Source organism: Melospiza melodia, chromosome 28 (assembly GCF_035770615.1).
Source record: "Melospiza melodia melodia isolate bMelMel2 chromosome 28, bMelMel2.pri, whole genome shotgun sequence".
In the NCBI taxonomy this organism is placed as follows: Eukaryota; Metazoa; Chordata; class Aves; order Passeriformes; family Passerellidae; genus Melospiza; species Melospiza melodia.
The window spans coordinates 5,246,560-5,269,476 of NC_086221.1; the positions used below are offsets into that span (position 1 = coordinate 5,246,560).

Sequence of the window (22,917 nt, forward strand, 5' to 3'; positions counted from 1 at the left end):
TTTGAGTGAAGTCATTCTGCTGACAGGAAGAGAAAGGGCCGGGGTGACTTCTTGAAATTGTGTCTGGTTTTATTTTCTATGTGTGTGAAACAGGAGAGGGAAAAATGCATGTGTATTTAATGATTGGCTTTTTGCAAATATTCAAATGAGTATTATATGTGTTGTGCTAGAAAGTGATGCTGTGTTAATTCTCTTAAGTAATGTGTTAAATATAGTTTTAGGTTATAAAAATGTTAAAATAGAAACTGTGCTACATAGGATACTTTTCTTAAAGAAAGGACTGGCACTGAGATAGCAGCCACAGCATGCCTGAATCTTTCAGAGAAAAAGAATTTATTGCACCATTATCAGGAGAAATGAACTTCTTCCTGCCTCAAGGTGCTGTCAGGATTCAGAGGAAGAAGCTGACACTGCCCAGACAGAATCCTGGGTTTGAGTGGAATTTATGCATCATGGATGAGGTGTATGAATATGCCACAGGCTGTTGCTTTTAAGGGTTAATTCTCTGTTAACGTGGGTCCAGAAAAAAACACCTGGACTGTCTGTAACTCTTTGTCTCTGTTGTCTCATATTGTCCTAATTCAATTTGCCCAAATTGTTATTACTCTAATGGTATTACTATTTTATAACAATTTTATTACTATTAAACTTTTAACATTTTAAAAACAAGTGATTTTTTTTTTCACAGGGACCGTGTGCATGAGCACGTGTTTTATTTTCTATGCATGTGAAACAGGAGCATCACTCTGTCCCCACGCTGCTGGGAGTGCAGGGAACCCACCCCAGCACCTGCCTGGCTTCTTCCACCCCCTTATGCTTTCTTCTGCTGTCTTTTTACAATTAATTCCCAGCTCATTTCCTCTCCGCGGTTGTCCCATCAGCAGGATTTTCCTCCCCAGTTCCCATGTGAACCCCAGGACTGGATGATAAAGTGATAAATGATGATACCTCGGTGTGGTGGGAGAGCTCATCTGGCACAGGCTTGGAGAGAGAAAAACCCGGCCTTGAAAGCAATTTGTGACAAGAATGAATCGTTCCAGCTGGTGGCAGCAAAGCCCGAAGAATAAAGGACAAGCAGCGAGCTCAGTGTGCTGCAGGGACTTCGTCCTTGGGGTCAGAAAATCCAAGAATCCCGTGAGTGATGTCCCCTTGGTGTCACTGTGACAAACCTGGGACACATCAGTGAGAGCTGAACCCTCCCAGCACTCCCCGAGGTGTTTCTTTGTTAAAAACCACCAAAAAAACCACATTTATTTGTTAAAAACCATGGGGTTCGTGAGGGAGGGTTGGCCCCCACCTGTGGTTTAATGAAAGTTTGAGATAATCACAGCGTCTTCTGCTGGGCAGTGAGCAGAGGAAAATCAAAAGTCCCTTGTGATCTGTGCCACCCCATTGCTCTCTGACTCCTATTTCATGTTTTAAAAAACAAAAAGCTGGCTCTGGAGTGGTGCCACAAACACCAAAAAATAAAATAAAAACATCCTGGATTTCCAGCTGATCCCTACAAGGCACAGGGAGCACAGGGAGGCTCACCCCAGGGACAGAGGGGGACAAAATGCCACAATTCAACATCAAACCTCACTGAAAGTAAGTAATTCCTTCGAATCTTAAGAAAAGAAGCCAAAATGAACAGCCCTGCCACGCTCTGGAAAAGGCCTGTGGAAAAACCGAGCTGGGGGAAAGCTGGTAACGATAAAATAATGATCCAATCCATAATCCCAATCTCAAATCCTCTTTGCTGAGCCAGCCGGGGGTCCATCCTCCACAGGAGAATGATGAAGATTAAGCATTTTTAAATCAGGTCAGTGCCAGGGCAGTGTTTGCCCCGGGGATTCCTGCTGCGTTCGAGAACAGGGTGGGGGAACTGGGCTGGGACCAGGAATCTGTGGGGTCACAGAATTGGGCTGGGCTGGGAGAGATCTTTTTAAAGTCTTATCAATCCACAGCAGGGATTTTCCTGCTTTTCCATGATCTCAGGGTGCTCCAGCCTGGCCTTGGGCACTGCCAGGGATCCAGGGGCACCCAGAGCTGCTCTGGGCACCTGTGCCAGGGCCTGCCCACCTCACAGGGAACAATTCCTGCCCAATCTCCCACCTAAACCTGCTCTCCTTCATCTTTAGGCCATTCCCTTGTCCTATCACCACATCCTTGGTGTCCTCCTTCTCTCTCTGCCACCTCGGTGCCACCACGCTGCTCCTGCCCCGCTGCCATCGAGTGTCCCCAGGGACATCCCCAGGGATCCAGGGGCACCCACAGCTGCTCTGGGCACCTGTGCCAGAGCTGCTCCACCCTCCTAATGAAAAATTATTTCCCAATATCCCATCTAAACCTGCTCTCCTTCAGCTTCAGGCCATCCCCTTGTCCCGTCACCACATCCTCAGTGTCCCCTGTGCCACCTCTGTGCTCCTGCCCTGCTGCCATCGAGTGTCCCCATGCCCAGGATGGCACCAGGAGCTCCTGGCTCCTTCCTCACCCCCTGACCAACATCCCTGAGCATTCCAGAACCCCCCACCAATTCCTGTTCTCCCTCTCTCCCCCTGAACCCCAGGACATCACACACCAACACCCTCAGGTCAGTGTTTCCACCATACCCAAAACATTTATTTCTTCTCCAAAACTATTGCTAATGACAATGGATACATTTTGTTGCCCCAGTATGGATTTAACACTTCCAACACATCGACTCCTAATACTGTACAAGACTGTACCAAAAGGGAAGGGGGGGAAAAAACAAAAAAAAAAAAAAAAAACCAAAAAAAAGGCTGTACCTCCATATTGTACAGAGTTCTATGTACAAAGTACAATTTTACACAGTTTAATATATACACCATATATATATTGGTGTAGAAGACATGAAACAGTGGAAACTTGTTTTACCAAGAACATTCCATCCCACCATGAAAACAACTGCTGCTGACAACCCCGGGTTCAGACAGAAAAAACACAAATTCCTACACTTTGCAACCCCATTTTCCTGCCTTTGCAGCAGGAAACCAGAGATGGATTTCAGCAATCGCCCTGTTTGAGCTACATGGAGCTGGGCTTTCAGAGGAGCTGCTGCTGCTGCTCACAAGTATTGCTGCAGCAGTTTGGCACACTCAGAGTCCAAGCCAGGCCTGGGTGGTTGCTCACCCCTCAGGGCCGTGCCTGGAGGAAAGGCTGGTGAGGCCCACGTCAGGAGTAAGGTTACAAAAAGGACAGGCCCACCTTCGATTCCCACTGCAAACTGCTGAGTATTTACCCTGTGTGAGGCTTGGCAGATCGAGTATTAGCACGGCAGGGAGCTGCCTTCCCTCTCCACCTTCCCCTCTTTTTGGCCCATCCTTGAGAAACATCCAAATGTTTCATCCCAACCTACGTTAGCGGAAGCACAGAATTTAACAAGAAATAAAAACAAAACCCAAACCAACAAACCCCTTTGCATTTTCCAGGCTTTGGGCTGCTGTTTTGGCATCTCTAGAGGCACCCAAAGAAGGTGGTTTGCTGCTAGAACAGCCTGGAAAAGAATTCATCTGCCTTTGTGGTGGGCGGTCGGCGGGACCGCTTGTGCGCGCCGCAGCCGGGGCCGTGCCGGCCCCGCAGGCACAGGGTCAAGTATTTCTGGTTTTATTTCTTATTTTCAAGTACCAGGTTGTCACACGGACACAGAGACAGGCAGGGAGCCGATGTGGAAGGAGCTCAAACCCCCAAGTTGAGTCCATGAAGTGCTTGGTGATTGCCCAGAGCTGGCGCTGGATGTCTCCTCCTTTCCACACCTCTTGTGCCACCAGCCCATAAAGGAACAGCTCTATGTCCCCAGCTGCATTTGTGGGGCATTAGCCAAGGCCAGACAAACCCAAAAAAGGGCTGGGTTTTATTGTGAAAGCTAAAAATCTCGTAATAAATAAATCCCCAGCTTGTTAAACTCAATTTCCTGCTCTGTTCAGGCCCATAAGCAATGGAAATGGCCCAGTGCTCCTGTTTTCCTGTGGGTTTTGGAGCAGTTTTTGAAGCAGCTCCCTGCCCAGGGGTGGTTCAGTGTGTTTGCACTTTGGGGCACATCCCTGTACACCCAGGGCTTGGTCCTGCCAAGCACAGGTGCCCCTCACCTGGGGGGACAGGGGGCACCTCCTTCCTGTCCCTCCTGTGCTCGTGGACAAGGGGGTGAGCTCAGCCTCTCATGGAATCCACCCAACTGTCTCAACGGGGATTTTTGGGGCATTTCTCCATCATTCCTGACTGCTCACTGAGAGCATCACCTCCTGCAAGTGTTCCCTCCACACAGATCCCACACCCCAGGAAGGATCTGAGATGCTGAGAACCAGAAATTTCGATTTTTGCAGGAGAACATCTCCCAAAAGCTCCATAAATCCCCAAACCTAAGCCCTGCTCCGCCGAGTTTGAGGTTTTTGACACAGAGAAGAGGAGAAATAAGGCAGCAAACTCCACCTGCAGTGAACTTCTCCTGTCCCAGTATTGCTGGAGCTCTTCCAGGTGTGGGGTCGGCCCCGTACCGAGTGCAAGGTGGGGAATTACAACAGATGGGATTTCTTGCCAAGCTGAAGTGTTTTGATTCAGTAAATAAATTTATGAGAACTCGGTTATCTTAACCTACTTTTGTGCAAGAACAATCTTGCCTTAAAAAAGAAGAAAAAAAAATTAAAAAAAAAAAAAATTTAACAAAAACTCCCAAAACCCAACACATGAGGTATTCAGCACAGGAAACCCAAAGACTCCTTTAGAACAGGTATGAAAATACAGACATATACAACAACTTTTTTTTTTGTTTTTTTGTTCTGCTGTCACAGTGCACTCTAATTTTAATTTACTCATTTTTGTTGCAATAAAATACCCAGCACGGATAAAATGAGAGGGTTTCGATCGTGTCCCACTGCTCGGACATGAAGGACAAATTTACATTTCATAAACTTTGGACGACCTCAGAGAGGCAGAAATTAAGCAATGGTTAAAGCACACTGCTCCATTCCCAACTAGGGAAATAACCCAGAAAAGGTCTGAGCTTCAGAAACCATTCAGATTGATCACCTAAAACCGTGTTTCATTTTAAAAGTTATTAGTTTTTTTAAGTTTCTTTTTTTTTTTGTGGGTTTTTTTTTTTTTTTTTTGCTTTGGATTATTTCAATCCAACACCTGATGAACAAGGTTCATACAAAGCACTATCCAACAGACAGACGTCATTCCAGTTATCAAACACTTCTTTTGTCTTCATATTCCACACAAACGTTACAGGGGAAAAAAAGTCATGAAAAAAGAGGAATTTCCTTGGAAGAGCTAAAATTTCTTCAGGATGTGAAGATGTGGAGTGACATTGGCACCTCCCCAAGCAAACCACTGAGTCAGACCTGTCCTCAGGGAGGGAACATTTCCAGTTCCTCCTTCCCACCTTTCCAGCAGCCACTGCTCATAAAACACCCGTGGCAATTGTCCTCTCAGCCTTGTGTGCTCAGAGTGGGGAGGACAAGCTGAAAATCTCCTTTTTATCCCAAAATTTCCATGATTTCTGCTCATAAAACACTTGTGGCAAACATCCTCTCAGCCTTGTGTGCTCAGAGTGAGGAGGACAAGCTGAAAATCTCCTTTTTTCCGTAATTTTGTGTGCGATTTTCTTGTCTCATCCCCTCCCACATGTGATTTTTCCACCTTTTTCCGAGGAAGAGGAAGGAGGAGCTTCAGCCCGTCCTATTGCTTGTGTCAATCACAGTGCACACCAGAATTCCAGTTGAGTTGCTCCATATCCAGGTGATCCTTGGCAGCAGGATTGTCCCAGAGCTGTGGATGCTAGAGAAGCACAGTAATAATTCAGATACAGACAGTTGCTGTTACAGTAACCTGAAGTCTTTTTTTTTTTTTTTTTTTAATTTTTTTTTTTTTTTTTCCCATCTAATTCCACACTTCAGACCATGAAGCTGGAAAAGAGCAGCTCCTCCAATGTGCTGTGTGCGTGGCTGAACACTTATTCTTAGGAATATTGAATGCTAGGCATAAAAATATAAAAAAAGAAAATAAGGCATTAAAATGAGGCAAAGTCAATTTACAGAGATCCTGCTCTTGACACAGATTAACTTTGGTCATTTGAGACCAAAATAAAAAAAAGAAAGAAATTAAAAAAACCAAAAATTCTTACTAAAAAGGAAATGCCAGAAAGTTCCGCCTGAGCAAAAAATTACAAGTTTAATTATTCTAATTATTTATATTTTTTCCCCAAAAGAACAAGCGATTCCTTGGTGGCAGAAGTCCATCAGAACCTGAGAGCAAAGGTGGCACTGGTGGCATCTCCTGGAGGGGCAGGGACAGTCACACTCGTACCGTGGGGCTCCCCCAGGACAGCTCAGGAGAAATGGGAAATGAAATCACCAAAACGGGAAATGGGGAATCACCAAAACCTCCCCAGTCCTTGCATGTCCCCAGTTCAGGGCCCAGAGGAAGCTGGATTTTTGGAAAGTCATTAATTATGGGTTGATTGCTTCTGTAGAAAAGGGGGTTGTGCGTGTGGGGATGGACAGGGGTGCAGGAAGACCCTGCTCCATTTTTCCAAGTATCCTAAATGCATCAGAAAATGACATTTCAGCAACTCTTCTTTGCTTCTTCTTGTTTAAGTGCCAATTAAACAGACTTTGCAGTCACCAGGAACTCACAAACTGCAAGGAAACTCAGCTTAAATGGGTGAGAAAAATGACTTTTCCCTCATCTTGTCCTGAATCCATGATTTGACGGAAGCCTAGAGATTGTGCAGCTCGTTTGAAATCCCAGAAAAGCTGAGCAACGAGGCGAGCTCAGGGTCAAGCCAATCTCCACTGCTAAGCGGCACGAGCCTTTTAATGATTAAATTAAATATCTGTGGAGAATTCCCAGGGGAGGGAGTACAAAAAGAGTCCGTGGGTGCTGCTGGCTGTGGATAAATACAAATAACAGCAAAGGATTCATTCACAGGTGAGCCCTGCGCGGGGCAGGGAGCGCGGGGGCAGCCGCTGCTGTCACATCCCTGTCCCCAGCAGCGTGCCCTGCACTGCTCTATGAGAGCAGAGAGGGTCGAGGCAGGGAGCTGGGAACTCCTGAGCGAGGTTTTTACAGTGCTTGGCGCTGGGATGGGGGTCAGGATCTGTCCTGAGCAACAGGAAAACCAGCAGAGCGTGTCTTGGGCACGGGCTCCCAGCAGAGGATGCTCGATTTCAAAATCATCTCTTATTTTTTGTTTTACATTCAGTCTCCCGAGAGCAAACGCCACGGGCTGAAAATGCCACTGGAAACAATAAAGCTGCTTTTAAATATGGGAGAGCCAAGGGGGAAACCAGTGAGGATTGTCCATAAGCAATGACTGGGCTCTTTCTTGTGCTCCCAGAGCTCAGGAAAACACGTTTGTTTGTATTTGCACGGACACGTCTCACGTAGGGCTCCACAAAATCCAAGAGTGTTCCAGAGCAAACTGATTTTTCCATGACAAATAAAGCATGAGGCTGGAATGGCCAAAGGCTTTGGCCGTGAGGGGGAGGAATGGGGAGCAAACAAACAAAACCAGAGGATGTGATGGAAGTCGAGACAGACCCTTAACCACCGTGGCACCAGCGGGCGACGGAATAATAATAATAATAATAATTATAATAATAATAATTATAATAATAATAATGCACAAGAAACAGGCATGTCCAAGCTCCACGTAACCAGTGGCACCAAAACATGCAATAGACTAAAATCTATCCTATTGTTTCCCTGTGGTAAATGAAACACAGAATACAGAAGTCACTACACCAGCATCCCAAAACAGGACACCACCAAAAGTTCCTTCCAGCGGCCGAACACTTGAACGAGGCGCGGAAACCAAAATCCAGCTCGTCCCTTGGTGTTTTCCTGCCCAGCTTCACAGTGGATTGTGGATTGTGGATTTCCCAAGCGTGGCAGGAGCTGTCGAGGATGAGGCTGCGGCCGCCCAGGAGCTCCCAGCATCTCCCTTCCAATCCAAGCATTCCTTAAACAACAATTCCAGCGTCTTTGCCGTGCGGGACAGCAGGACTGCACCCAGAGGGCGGCGAGGGGCGCATCACACAGTACACGACTTGTCGGGGGGCTGCTGGGCTGCGGAGGAGGCCACGCCGGGGGTGCTGGCGCTGGTTTTGGGGAACACGGCCGGCTTGGGCCGCGTGGCCGGCGGCTTCACCTGCGAGGCCGCCTTGACGGACTTGACGGGCCTGAAGGTGCAGGGGATGTCGCCGGCGGTGCTGGCGCTGCGCTGGAAGGGCGGCTCGCTGTCCTTGAGGAGCTGGGCGTGCAGCGGGCTGGAGGGCTCCGAGGTCGGCGCCACCACCGGCGAGGTTTTCAGCGGCTCCAGCGTGTCCAGCACCACGTCGGGCGCGTGCTTGACGCTGCTCTGCCTCTCCAGCTCCCGCAGCTCGTTCAGGGCCGAGTTCATGGTGGCCTCGATGTCCTGCAAGCGCAGAACAGGAGCACAGTGAAGGCAAGGCCCAGACACACACAAATCAACAGGTACAAGGCAGGTTTCGAGCGAGTTTTTTGTTTTCCGAACGCCAACCTCGCGTCAAGGAGCGAACCGCGCAGCGCCGCATCCTGCGGCTAATAAACACTAAAATTTTACGGCAATGGGAAGCAAAATAATTGCTAGCGCTGCCTTAATGCTAATCTGGCCCTTCACTGCTCCTGATGCTGCCCAGAATTCAAAGTAAATCCCCACATGGCAGCAAGGAAGAGAAACCAAAGCATTGGTGCCCATTCTTGCAGTTTATTTGACACATGAGGTTCAGGAGAGTAAATTCCTGCAGGGAGCACTCATGAACTCAGAAACCAAAGCATTGGTGCCCATTTTTGCAGTTTATTTGGCATGTGAGGTTCAGGAGTATAAATTCCTGAAGGGAGCACTCATGAACAGAAACCAAAGCATTGGTGCCCATTCTTGCACTTTATTTGGCACATGAGGTTCAGGAGAGTGAATTCCTGCAGGGAGCACTCACGAACTCAGAAACCAAAGCATTGCTGCCCATTTCTGCAGTTTATTTGGCTTGTGAGGTTCAGGAGAGTAAATTCCTGAAGGGAGCACTCATGGCTCGGATACTGGGCCACACACTGAATGCTGAAATCCTCGTGGGCTCCTGCTCCTGCCTCACTGGTTTTCCTGCTAAACTTTTCCCAGAAATGTATTTCACAGGACTCAGAATTTTAGAAAACACAGGAGATGTCAGAAACACGTGTAGCAACCGAAACTGGCCCTTCTCCTTCCTCCTAAAAACCATTACAGCTATTAACAAATAAATATAAATAACTTTTGAGCTAAAACCAAGGGGTTTTGTCTCAGGACCTACACGTTGTCTGCTGGGGAGTGCAGTGGAGCACAGAACTCCCTGGGGAGCAGGAGAGCTCAGCCTGGCTGTGACTCACACTTTTGGCTGCAGCTTTGCAGCTTCCTCAGAGCCTTTTCAGGGGGTGGGGAAGGTAAATCAGTCAAGGAATGGTGGAAGAAAGCAGAGGCAGAAATCTGACACCTCCCACTCTGTCTTGAGGCCAGGCAGATTTTCCTTATGAAGTTGGGGAAATATGTAAGATGGTTATTGGGTGGTGCTTGAGCAGATACTACAGAGAAAAACACTGATTTAACACAGTTTGGGTTTTCCTCCTTTCTCTTTTTTATTTATTTTCCCCTCCTCTTTCCTTTCTGTCCCCAGACTCTTCTCCAGTGAAACAATGGAGTGAAGGTTCTGGCAGGGAGAGGAGACAGAACAACTTCAGTCAGAGCCTAATTGAAAAAACAAAGAATCTGATTTATATCAACCAAAGCCTCAGAAGGACAGCAGGAGCTGTACACCACATTTCCACTTCAACAAACGGGCTCAAGGTACTCAAAATGGCAAAATACAAATTCCCATCAGCATTAAACCCACTGAGTTTTAAGTGCCCCTTGTTTACTACGTGGAGCTGCTGTTTTGTCAATAAAAATTCAATTTATTTCTCACATATTTCCCCCCCCAGCTCCTTGGGAACCTGCAGAGCCCCGAGGCAGGCAGAGCAGTCAGGTCTCTCTGTAACCTGAGCCTGGAGCATTCCTTGGCTGCAGGCAGAGCCATCCCTCCCACCCTGCACACACTGGGTACAGACTCGTGCAAGTGCAGGCACATCCACCCAGGAAGGGCCCTCTGCGAGAGGGAAATCTGTAAATTCACATTTTTGTAGCCAGCCCCGACTTTAAGGCTGCTGTGTAAATAACTAACTCCTGAAAAGCAGCAGGGTTTTGCTCAGAGCTGGCTGCTGATCACAGTGTGAGCCCTGCAAGATGATGAGGATGTCACTGGAGTCTGTTCCTGGTTTTATTTGGGCTGTGCTGCTCCATGTGCTTCCCATGCTGTGGGTTTGCATGTGCTGGGTGTTTTAGTGCTGACACTGGCAGTCATACCTTGCATACTTCAGTGTGTACAACAAATAACAGGCAAAACTATCAAAAAAGTTTTTATCATACAAGAGGGAGGAGGAGGAAATAGATTTGCAGAGAATCTTACAGAGATAGCAGATGAAAGTACAGACAGAGATGTCACACCACAGGCAAGCCTGCACCACTGACAGGAGAGTGTTAAATCCACAAGAAATACTTCATTTCTCTCATGTCTCGAAGTTATGGTTGCTTAACTCTCTGCTGGCAGCTTTGGAATCTGTGTCACTTTCTGAAATGGGTGTTTGCAGTGCTGAGATGAAATTCTGGGTAACCAAGAATTTCATGTTTTATGAAGGAAGGACCTGGCTGTTTGTTTTCCCTCAGGAAAGCAGCCTCAGTCCTGCACACAGGCAGGAGGAGAGCCCAGGCTGGGGCTGTGTGCTGAGCTAATTCTGCACTGAGAGAGTCACAGGATGCTGGGGCTGGAAGGGACCTCTGGAGTCCAACCCACCCGGAGGGGACACAGAAACTCATCCTGGGGGGTTTGGGGTGTCTGCAGACAGGGAGACTCCACTCCCTGCCTGGGCAGCAGCTCAGGGCTCTGCACCCTCATGGACAGAAGCTCTTCCTCACGCTGAGCCCAAACTTTTTATTTTAATCTATGGCTCCTTGTGCTGCTGCTGAACAGAGCCTGGCACCATCCTGGCACTCCTTGGGGACATTTGTGTGGATTTGTGGGATCCCCTCTCAGCCTTCTCACCAAGTGAAACACCTACACTACTCTCCATAATCTATTTCACACTTTTGGGTATTCCAGTCTATCTAGGAGTCTTTAGGAAAGATTCCAGTTTATACTGAAGTTTAGGAAACTTTCTCCATTAGTGAGGGTCAAAGTCAGAGCTCCCCTGGGCTCAGGGCACCCCAGAGCAGACAGAGAAATATTCCCTGTGTGCTCTGGGTTTCCACAACTCCTTTCCTGCCACAAACACCCCCTGGTGCCCATCTGAGCGATGACCTTGGGGTGAAGAAGGAGGAAGAAGAAGAAGCCCAGGACAACACGCTGTGCCCTCCATCTTGCTTCCAACAACATACTAAAAATCCCAAAACCTAAATTTCCCATCTAAGCGATGGACCTACACTGCTCCCTATAATCTATTTCACACTTTTGGGTATTCCATTCTATCTTGAAGTCTTTAGGAAAGATTCTAGTCTATGTTGAAGATTCCAGTCTATGCTGAAGTTTAGGAAACTTTCTCCATTAGCGAGTGTCAAAGTCAGAGCTCCCCTGGGCTCAGGGCACCCCAGAGCAGACGGACAAACATCCCCCGTGTGCTGGGGGTTTCCCCAGCTCCCTTCCTGCCCCAAAAACCCCCCTGGTGCTCACCTGGGCGATGACCTCGGGGTCCATGGGCCGGTGGTTGTTGAAGCTCTTGGAGCGGCCGGCGGCGAGCGCCTTGCGCACCTGCGGGCTCTCCATCCTGCTCTTGAGCGACGAGTGCCGGCTGATGGAGTTGAGGCTGCCGTGGCCACTGATGGAGCATTTGTCTGGAACCTCCTTGGGAAGGCTTTGGCTCATTATGGGCTGAGATGAGGGCCTGGAACCGGCTATGGCCCCGGGGGAGGCGGGTTCTGCCAGGGAACTACCTAGGCCGTGGCCGTCACTTTGGCGGAACGCTCTTCTGATGCTGCCTGACTCTGGTTTCTTTCTTTGCCTTCAGTCACAAAAGCAAAACAAGTCAATACAAGCAGGTACAGGGCTGTCATTTTGAAGATATCCCCCCAAAACAACACACAGGACAACGGGGAGAGACACAGAGGTAACCCAGATTACAGACGGACCCAGGGGGTTGAGGAGTGATTGCGGTACAGTGAAATAATTATAAATTATAAATTATAAATCATTCCAGTTTCACGCTTCTAACGTCAAGGCTGAGTCCTGGCAGCTGTGCACATTCATAGCAAAACCAGAAAACTTGGGTGGGATGTGATTAACTCGGTCAAGAGGAGAAGAATTTATACTGGAACAAAAATAAAACCAAAAAAACCCTCTGTGCCATCGACAGGTTTTGATGATGTGTTTTTATTACATTCCAAGAGCAGAGCTACAATCTTTGACTGGAGGACACAGTATAAGTCTACTAAGCTCCTGGCCCAAGGCATCAAGTTATTATTTTCAGAGATCAGCAAGCAAAGAGCCCCAGTTTGGGGTTAATGATCATTTCCAATGTTTGCTGGTGGTAGGAGATGGTTCTTTCTCATGGCTTTGGCAGGGCCACAAGGCATGGGCTACAGATAAACCAAAGGGATGATGTCAAATGGATGAACTGGTCCAAAGAATTTAATTTCTACCCCAGCACCATGAGGTCTGACAGCACGATTCCACTCAAATCATGGCAAGGCCAATGCAGCAGAATACTTTATGCCATAGGTCTGAAGCTTGGCATCCATTATACAGGGAAGGATCCATTTATATATAGCACCAGCCCCATGAATAACTGCAAGAAAGTGTTAACTCCAGTAGGATTTTGGCATCCAAATAATAATTCAGTGGGTGGCACAACTGTCATTGCGAAACCATCTGATTTAATTTTGCTCAAGTCTGTTCACACATAGGTCAGAAGATTCATTCCTAAAGAAAAAACAACAAAATGAGTCTTATGCTACTTATTGCTAAATATCAGGTATTTCCCTAGTAAAGGGGGAAAAAAAAAGCCCCAAAAGCTAGGGTGGACATTCCCCAGGCTCCTAAAAACCACCAGACACAACCCTACCAAAGCCAGCAGATGGTGAAGCTCCAGCACAGGTCTGATATTACACAAATCTCTCCATAACTGGCAGAATGGCCACTCCAGTGGCTCAGACAGCAAATATCATCAAAGAAAGCCCAGATCCCAAGCTGATGCAGATTAACACAGCTTCCCAGATATCACTGGAGCTCTGCTGAATCCCATAAGGAAGGCCCAGGCTCTCTAGGCCATGAGCAGGGTCCAAACCTTTTAAAAGGATGCATTTGTGCTAATGCCTTTACAGATCACATTGTGTTAAATTAGCTGAAGGTTAAGAACATCCCCTCCCATCAAACTGTAATTATCACATAAAACCTTCAGTGCACAACGGAGAGAGGTGGGGGCTTTTAACACAAAGGAAATAATCAGAAATATACAGGGGGATAAATCTGTCTGGAAAAACTATTTAACAGATGATGGAATTTAGTCTGCTACTAGCTTGATTTTCCAGCTTTTTTATTACGTTGAGTGTTGGCTAAAGCAACAATTTCTCGTGGAGGAGGCAAGGTTAGAGCAACAGGGGGTTGTGCAGTTCCACTGCAAGCATATGGTTAGTAACCCGAGGTGAGGAGTGCTGCAGAAACAAAGGAGTGCTCCAGGCAGTGCCAGATGGTTGGGACTGCAGGTATGGCATTTATCACAAACTGGGACACAGCTTCCTGCAGGAACTGTCCCCCCAGCCCATCACACAGCACGTGGCAAACGCGGAGGAGACGTGACAGATCACACAACACCAGGAGGGACGGGGACAACGACACCAGAGCTCAGCCCAGCGCGCCCCTCCCTCCCTCTGTCTGCTCCAACAGGGCATTTTTGGGAAAACAGGACCAGATGGCACCTTGGAGACAGGGAAGAGAAGCCAGTGGGGTTTCAAATGAGCGACGGCCGCGCCGGTGACAGAGAGGGGACAGCAAAATGCGAGTGAGTTAAAAGAGAAGGGAAGCAGAGAAAAGGGGTGGCAGTGCTGGTTAATGAATCATTTCCAGGGAGGGAAGCATTTCACTGGACTCATCAGCAAGCTGTGACAGGCAGGGGAAACAGTGCAAGGCTGCTCTTACTTGTTGATGTTGGCCAGGTAAATGTCTGCGACGTGGCCCCCGCTCGGGCAGCTGGCACCGGCTCGGGCTGTCACCTTCTCCTCCGGGGGCTCAGAGTTGATTTCTATCTCCGACTTGGGGCTGGACCTCTCCGACATCCCGTCCTCGCTAGGAAGGAGCAGGGCAGGGTATCACAACCAGAGTCTGTCACGGGGTTTTATCATCACCCTTGTCTGGCCTTCTGATGTTTCCTTTCTCTTTTCTTTAGTATAGGTTTAGTATATCCTTTACTTTTAATATAATATAATACCATAAAATAATAAATCAGCCTTCTGAGAGAACTTGGAGTCAATTGTCATCTCTCTGTATCCCTTCTCTTTCTTTAGTATAGTTTTAGTACATAATTTTCTTATAATATAATGTAATATAATGTAATATAATGTAATATAATGTAATATAATGTAATATAATGTAATATAATGTAATATCATATCATATCATATCATATCATATCATATATCATATATCATATCATATATCAGCCTTCTGAGAACTTGGAGTCAATTGTCATCTCTCTGTATCCCTTCTCTTTCTTTAGTATAGTTTTTGTATATAATTATCATATCATATCATATCATATCATATCATAGTAAATCAGGCTTCTGAGAGAACTTGGAGTCATTTCTCATCTCTCGATATCCTTTCTCTTTCTTTAGTATAGATTTAGTAGATCATTTTCATATAATATAATATCATACTAAATCAGTCTTCTGAGAACTTGGAGTCAATTCTCATCTCTGTATCCTCTCTTTCTTTAGTATAGTCTTAGTATATAATTTTCATATCATATCATATCATATCATATCATATCATATCATATCATATCATATCATAATCATATAATATAATATCATAATAAATCAGGCTTCTGAGAACTTGGGAGTCAATTCTCATCTCTCTGTATCCTTTCTCTTTCTTTAGTATAGTTTTAGTATATAATATCATATCATATCATAATAAATCAGGCTTCTGAGAGAACCTGGAGTCAATTCTCATCTCTCTGTATCCCTTCTCTTTCTTTAGTATAGTTTTAGTATATCATTTTCTTTAAATATCATATCATATCATATCATATCATATCATATCATATCATATCATATCATAAAATAATAAATGAGCCTTCTGAGAACTTGGAGTCAATTCTCATTTCTCTGTATCCTTTCTCTTTCTTTAGTATAGTTTATCAATATAATATAATATAATATAATATAATGTAATGTAATGTAATGTAATGTAATGTAATGTAATGTAATATAATATAATATAATAATCATACCATATCATATCACATCATATCATATCAAATCAGCCCTCTGAGAACTTTGGGAGTCAATTCTCACCTCTCGCCTCACCCCAGGGACCCTCCCAACGCCGCCACAATCGGCGACCGCACCCAGAGAGCCGCCGTGTAATAACTCCCATTTTGTAATTAGGGCAGTAACGAGTACTCTGTGCGTGCTGTGACCTCAGCACCCTGCCCCTGGCGGGGTGGCACCTACGTGTCCTGCACCACGATGTACTGGTGCGGGATGAGGCCGTCGACGCCGTTGTGCCGTCCCTCCCACCAGTCGTCGGAGGCGCGCTGGTAGAGCAGCAGGGACGCTCCCTTCTTGAAGGACAGCTCCCGCGCCGTCCTGCCCACGTAGTCAAACTTGGCTATGGCCTCGATGGGCTCGCACTCTGCAGGGAATAAAGAACATTTCGCTCTGTGTCGCACTGGTTTTTTTAAGATTTTTCTAAGCCTTCTGATGTTTACGTTCTTGTAACGAACTTTCTCATGCGGTTTTATGTAAATAAATTATTGTTTGGCGTTCTTTTATGGAGGAGGAGAAATTTAATGGAAAGGTGGCACTGTCATCCTCCAATCCAGGAAATCTGGATCAATAAATGTTGGAGTCAGAAATTAAACCCCTTTTTACCTTTGAGATTCCAGTGTCCATGTGGTTTTATTTCATGCCCTAAAACAACGAGAGCCCACAGATCCTTCAAAGACCCCACAGACCCCCCAAAAATGATCCCACAAAGACCCTGTTGCCCTGTTTATTCATTATTTACATATTTATTATATATTTATTATTTATTTTATTTATTTTTAAGTTTTTCTAAGCCTTCTGATGTTTACGTTCTTGTAACGAACCTTCTCATGCGGTTTATGTAAATAAATTATTGTTTGGTGTTCTTTTATGGAGGAGGAGAAATTTAATGGACTGTTGGTTTGGAAAGGTGGCTCTGTCACCCTCCAATGCAGGGTCATTTTTGGAAATCTATAAATGCTGGAGTCAGAAATTAAATCTCTTTCTTTTTTACCTTGGAGATTCCAGTGTCCACGTGGATTTATTTCATGTCCTAAAGCAACAAGACCCCATAGATCTCCCAAAACCCCACAGATGATCCCCCAAAGACCCTGTCACCCTGTTTATTTATTTTTTATACATTTTTATTTATTATTTATTTATTTTATTTATTTAAGTTCTTTTAAGCCTTATGATGGTTACATTCTTGTAATGAACTTTCTCACATGCTCTATGTAAATAACTGATTGTTTTGCATTCTTTTATGGAGGAGGAGAAATTTGATGGTCAGTTGGTTTGCCCAGTGTCACTGGAGAGGTGGAATTGTCACTTTTGGAAATCAGAGGGCACATTTGTATTTTCCAAGCCCTAAATCCCCTCAAAGCAATTCCAGCCAACAATAATGGAAGTGGCAAGGGCAGAATCAGTGTTTCATTAAAATAAAAAGGCTTTCAGAGGTGGGAAACAATCAGGTTTGCTCCAGACAAAAATCTCCCCAGGGTTCTCTTTCCTTAAAAGCAGCTGAAGTGAATCCCCTGGGCAGGCAGGGGAGGGAAACACCCTCTCTCTCATTCCAGGCTGCTTCAGAAACAAAGCATCAATTCAGAGGGAAATTTCTGCTGCCTGTGAGGCTCACCTGAGCCAGGAGAGAGGAATTCTCCTGGTGGGAGCCCTGCTCCTCATCCAAGTGCCAAAGGAAAACACGAAGGGTGAGACACAGAAAACGCTCTGTGCCCGCTCCTGCAGAGCTCACAGCAGCTCCAGCCATGCCCTGCCACTAATCCAGCTCCCTGCAGGGCTCTGATATTATACACAGGCACAATAAGGGCATTTAAGACACTCAGGAAAATCAATGTGGAATTCCCCTGGATTATTTTTAAGGCTCTGAAAAAAGAAATCTGCCAGTGTTTGAGTGTAAATGAGTATTGAGGCAGCTCCTGGTTGTGGGCAGGGCTCAGGGGAATGGAGATGAGCTCAACCACACAGCCCCAGTGGGCTCCCCCTAATTACTTTAAAGGAGCTTTAATGCAGCCAAGCAATCCATGGAAATTGAGTTCTTTCCTGGAGAAAAGAGATTTGTGGTTCCTCTGCCCTGATCAAAGAGAGATGTGCCACTCCACACAGAGACCCATGAGAAGCAGAGACATGGTCAAAATTGCCAGATAATTCTAGATATTCTCACTGATCCTACACCTTTGTACCTCCTGCCACCAAATGCTGCCTCAAAGTGATTCTTCCAGTGAATATTCTGATTTAAACTCCACTTTGCATCTTTAAACAAGCCCAGCCTCCCCCCAAGGCAGGCTGCACCAGTTTCCCCAGCAAACAGCAGAATTCCCATACCATCATCACTGGTGTGGTGCTCAGCTGTGACATCCTGCACTGAATCCTCTGTCAGGGCTCTCTCTCCATGGGGGCTTTCACTGCAACAGAAGGAAACAGGGACAGAGTGACTGCTGGGGATTGAGGTCCCTCATGGCCAGCAAGGAGACAGAACATCCTGGAAAGCAACCAGACAGAACTGGGAACATCCTGGAAAGCAATCAGAGAACTGGGAATATCCTAGAAAGCAATCAGAGAACTGGGAACATCCTGGAGAACAACCAGACAGAACTGGGAATATCCTGGAGAACAACCAGACAGAACTGGGAATCCCTATCAGGAGTCAATATTTGGGTTTTGCTGCCGCAGACACTTTGTGGACGCATGTGCTGAAGTTGTGGGTGAAAGTCAAGCTGAATTCTTTGTTGATCACATCTTGGTGGCCATTTCTGAGGGCTATCAGCAAAGTCCAAGTTCACATCTCACACCTGGAGCCCTGGAGATGCTGAGCGCTCCCACAGCATCTGGGTCCAGCTCCTCCCTGCCCTGCCAAGATGACTCCCCTGGCTGCACTCTCCACTGCTCTAATTATCTCATTAGATGGCTGATGAGAAAGCTGCAGCTTCCTGGGGGAAATCACTCCTTGATTTACAACCTGATATTTCCAGGTCTGTGTTTGTCATCTCCGTCCATCCCTTTTATCACCACCTTCAACGCCCCATTCGTTTCCCTCAGCAGCTCCCACGGCCCAATTAGCTGCCTGTAAATAAAGATTCTGTAAATAAAGATTCTGTAAATAAAGATTCCAGAGCACCTAAACCACCAAGAGGACTCACTTGTGTTTGGCATGAAGAAAAGCTCTGGAAGGATCACCAGACAACAAGTGGCAAGCAAAGGTTGTGTTTTTGTAAGAGCAGCTCCCTCTGGACAGGAGCAGAAAGGAAACTGGAAGAGGATCCATTGCCTCTCCAAAAAGCTCCACAGAGCTGCTGCCAGCTGGCAGCCCTGCCTGCCTCTCTCAGATGAAAAAACAAAAGGGCTAAAAACCAGTGCTGGCTCTCCATCTTACACCAGAAAACTCCTCCTGTGACTCCTTAAAGGTGATTTTAAACCTTCATCACACAAGGAGGAACTTCATCCCTCATTTTGGCCCTGCAGTGGTTTAAAATAATTTTATTTTTGGCAATCTAGCTCCCGTGCTCTTTTAAATATGAGGAAAACAGAAAAATAAAATGAGAAGAGCTGAAATGTCTGAATAAATTCTGGCTCCTTATTTTGCTTAATCCACTGCCCAGCATCTCCTGAGCCAGCACCTCAGCCATCAACCCTCGCCATGCTTTGCAAAGCTTTTTATGCTCTTTAATAAAGTTTACAGAAGCCTCTGAAGCCAGGGGGAGGCCCCAGGAGGAAGCAGCACTGAGGGCTAAGGTTTCACCCAAACTGTGAAGTCACATCGAGCTCAGCTGCAGCTCCAAACCCTGCACGGGGCCAGTGCCTCTCCCAGCAATGCTTCCTAAAAAGCTGCATTTTCCACCTAAAAAGCAGCATTTCCACCTAAAAAGCAGCATTTTCTTCCTAAAAAGCAGTATTTTCCCCTTAAAAAGCAGCATTTTCCACCTAAAAAAGCAGCGTTTCCCGCCTAAAATCCTGTCCTTGTTGAATTTTCCACCTAAAAAATTGTCCCTGATGCATTTTCACCTAAAAATCTGTCCTTGCTGCATTTTCCACCTCAAATCTTGTCCTTGCTGAATTTCCCACTTAAAATCCTGTCCCTGTTGCATTTCCCATCTAAAATCCTGTCCTTGTTGAATTTTCCACCTAAAAAATTGTCCTGGATGCATTTCCCACCTAAAATCCTGTCCTTTATAAGTAATGAATTTCATTTGTTAAAATTATAAAGTTACATTTTGGTGAACTTCCTAGATGATCATAAAATTACTGATGGAACCTAAAAAAAAAAAATCTCCTAATTTTCAATTTGGAGAAAACCTGTCCTTGCTGCATTTCCCACCTAAAAAATTGTCCTTGCTGAATTTTCCACCTAAAAATCCTGTCCTTGCTGCATTTTCCACCTAGAAAATTGTCCCTGATGCACTTCCCACCTAAAAAATTATCCTTCATAAGTAAATTTTAACAAATGAAATTCATCAAAGTTATATTTTGGTAAACTTCCTAGATCGTCATAAATAAAAACCTCTTCATTTTCAATTTGGAAAAAAACTATCCTTGCTGCATTTCCCACCTCAATTCCCAGGGATGCTCAGGGTGGGATTTTGGGGTGTCTGGGCAGGGCCAGGGGCTGATCAATGATTCCTGAGGGTCCCATCCACACTTTTATTCCCTTCCCCTCATGGCACAAAACCTCTTGCCCAAATTAATGTGTTTCCTGAAGGCCATAAATATCATTAAGTTGGGTTTTTGGTTTTTTTTTCCCCCTGCAATTCCTTCATATACAACATCAGCTAAAAACATCAGAGAGAGGGGTGAAATGAAGAGAATTTCCGAGAGGTTTTGGCAAGTGCTGTGCACACAGCAGCGAGTTTGGAGGAGCCTCTGGATGAGGAGTGATCCCACAGCTCTGAGACAAGCCAGGGAAACAAGGCCTGCTCTGTCCCCACGCTGACTGCATTGAAAAAAACCTATTTATTTTAGCCATGAAAATAACCATTGCCATTGCTGTGAGGCTGAAGGAGAGCAGGAGCAATGAGGGGGGAGAAGTGGGGCAGAAATGAACATTCCTGATCCTCAGAGGGAGGGATTAGCTCAAGCGGGAACCTTCTCCTTCTCCTTCTCCTTCTCCTTCTCCTTTCCTTTCCTTTCCTTTCCTTTCCTTTCCTTTCCTTTCCTTTCCTTTCCTTTCCTTTCCTTTCCTTTCCTTTCCTTTCCTTTCCTTTCCTTTCCTTTCCTTTCCTTTCCTTTCCTTTCCTTTCCTTTCCTTTCCCCTTTCCCCTTTCCCCTTTCCTTTCCCCTTTCCTTTCCCCTTTCCTTTCCTTCCCTTCCCTTCCCTTTCCTTCCCTTTCCCTTCTCCCTTCCTCTTCCCTTTTCCTTTCTTTTCTCCTTCCCTTCCCTTCTTCCCTTCCCTTCCCTTCCCTTCCCTTCCCTTCCCTTCCCTTCCCTTCCCTTCCCTTCCCTTCCCTTCCCTTCCCTTCCCTTCCCTTCCCTTCCCTTCCCTTTCCCTTCTCCTTTCCTTTCTCCCTTCCTTTTCCCTTTCCCTTCTCCCTTCCTCTTCCCTTTTCCTTTCTTTTCTCCTTTCCTTTTCCTTTCTCCTCTCCTCTCTCCTCTCCTTTCTCCTTTCCTTTCCTTCCCCCCTGCCCAGATGACAGGAGCTGCTGTGCCTGAATTGCTTCCAGATGTGCTCTGAGCCCGAGCACGTGGCCAGCGCTCTGGAGCCCCAGGATGGAAATGGTGATTTTGCATTCCTGCCTCTTCCCTCCCCCCCTGCAGCCCTGGAAATTCAACTGTGCCACAGCCTTGGGGGTTCCGCTGCAAGTGACCCCTGGGGCTGAAGCAAAGGACTACAGAAAAGGCAGAGAAAAAAGGCAAAAAAAAAAGGCAAAAAAAAAAAAAAAAAAAACCAACAAAAAGAGATTGATTTTGGCAGCCACCAAACCAGAACATCCAAGAAAATCCCTCCACAGCCTTGCCCTTCAAGATAAGTGAGTGAGGTTTGACAACTGAATAGCTACTTTATACCAGCTTATTTCTTTAAGGCTGATGACTCTCCAGAGAGACCAGAGCCATCTTTGCTGCTATAAAACAGATTTAATATAAATATATATAATATATATAACGTATTATTATATATATTATATATATAGTATATAGTATATACTATATACTATATATTATATTATATTATATATACTATATATATTATACATTATATATTATATTTTATTATATATAACATTATATATATAAAATATAATATATAAATATATAAAATAAATCCTGAATCAAAACATATATATTTTATATATTATATATATAATATAAAGGTATTATAATATAAAAATATAAATATATTAATTATATATATTTTTATATATTATATAAAAATCTATAATAATGTTATATTATATATATAAATATATATAATATATATTTTTATATATATAATATATATAAATATATAAAACAAATCCTGAATTTAAATATATATATTATATATAATATAAAATATATATTTATATATATATTTATATACTTATATATTTATATATTTATATATATATTATATTATAGATATATATGTGTATATATATTTATATACATATATATTTTATATATACACACACACATATTTTATATACATACTTACATACATACATACATATATATATGTATGTATATAAAAATATATAAAACAAATCCTGAATTAGCCAACAGTGCTGCAGCACCCTAACCCATGGATAAGCATCCAGCCATGGCTCTGTCAGAGCATCCCTCGTACCAGTAATCCTCTGTGTTTCCTCCTCTGCTGTAGACGGGGCCCTCCAGCTCTCTGGGCCCTGGGAAGATGTTCTCATGTTGGATGATGATGGTTTTGATCAGTTCATTGACGTGAGCCTGGCAGGAGACCTGGTCGTGGCCCTCGGGCACAGACATCAGCGTGGGCCCAAAGCAGATGGCCAGGTTGTAGGGATCCATCATGTTCTCTTCACTGAACTGGGATAAACTGCAAAAAAACAGAGGTGGGAAGGAGGGCGAACAGCAGAAATTATCATCGTCACTGCCATATCTCCTGAAAAATCCTTTCCCAGGATTTCTTCTCCTGGGAAAGCCTCAGAAAAAAATGAAAACAATAATGATCTGAGTTGCTTCTCCTGTGTTTTGCTGCTTTAGAATGTGTTTGGAGATTGTTTATCCAACAGATGACTGTTTGATTGGTTTCATGTGAATTGTTTTAACTTAATGACCAATCACAGTCAGGCTGTGTTGGACTCTGGAAGGAGTCAGGAGTTTTCATTATCATTCTTTGTAGCCTTCTGTCTGTATCCTTTCTCTATTCTTTAGCATAATATAATATAATGTAATATAATGTAATGTAA

At 45.0% G+C, this 22,917-nt stretch overlaps 1 protein-coding gene across 3 annotated transcripts in view; it reads right to left on the reverse strand.

Annotated features, from left to right (window-relative positions):
* Positions 1 to 2,573: 2,573 nt before the first annotated feature.
* The window catches only part of SRGAP2 (SLIT-ROBO Rho GTPase activating protein 2), a 125,534-nt gene continuing 105,190 nt past the window's right edge, over positions 2,574 to 22,917 (reverse strand). For 2 of the 3 annotated variants that reach the window (XM_063178085.1, XM_063178084.1), the window contains exons 18-23: positions 22,320 to 22,544; positions 17,888 to 17,967; positions 15,752 to 15,932; positions 14,214 to 14,360; positions 11,754 to 12,081; positions 2,574 to 8,419 (exon numbers count right to left, since the gene is read on the reverse strand). In XM_063178085.1, coding sequence (XP_063034155.1) covers positions 8,036 to 8,419; positions 11,754 to 12,081; positions 14,214 to 14,360; positions 15,752 to 15,932; positions 17,888 to 17,967; positions 22,320 to 22,544 — 1,345 coding nt within the window. In that variant the 3' untranslated portion in view covers positions 2,574 to 8,035. Of the gene's footprint in view, positions 8,420 to 11,753; positions 12,082 to 12,420; positions 12,999 to 14,213; positions 14,361 to 15,751; positions 15,933 to 17,887; positions 17,968 to 22,319; positions 22,545 to 22,917 lie in introns of those variants that run through there. The other variant, XM_063178086.1, reaches the window with a different exon arrangement.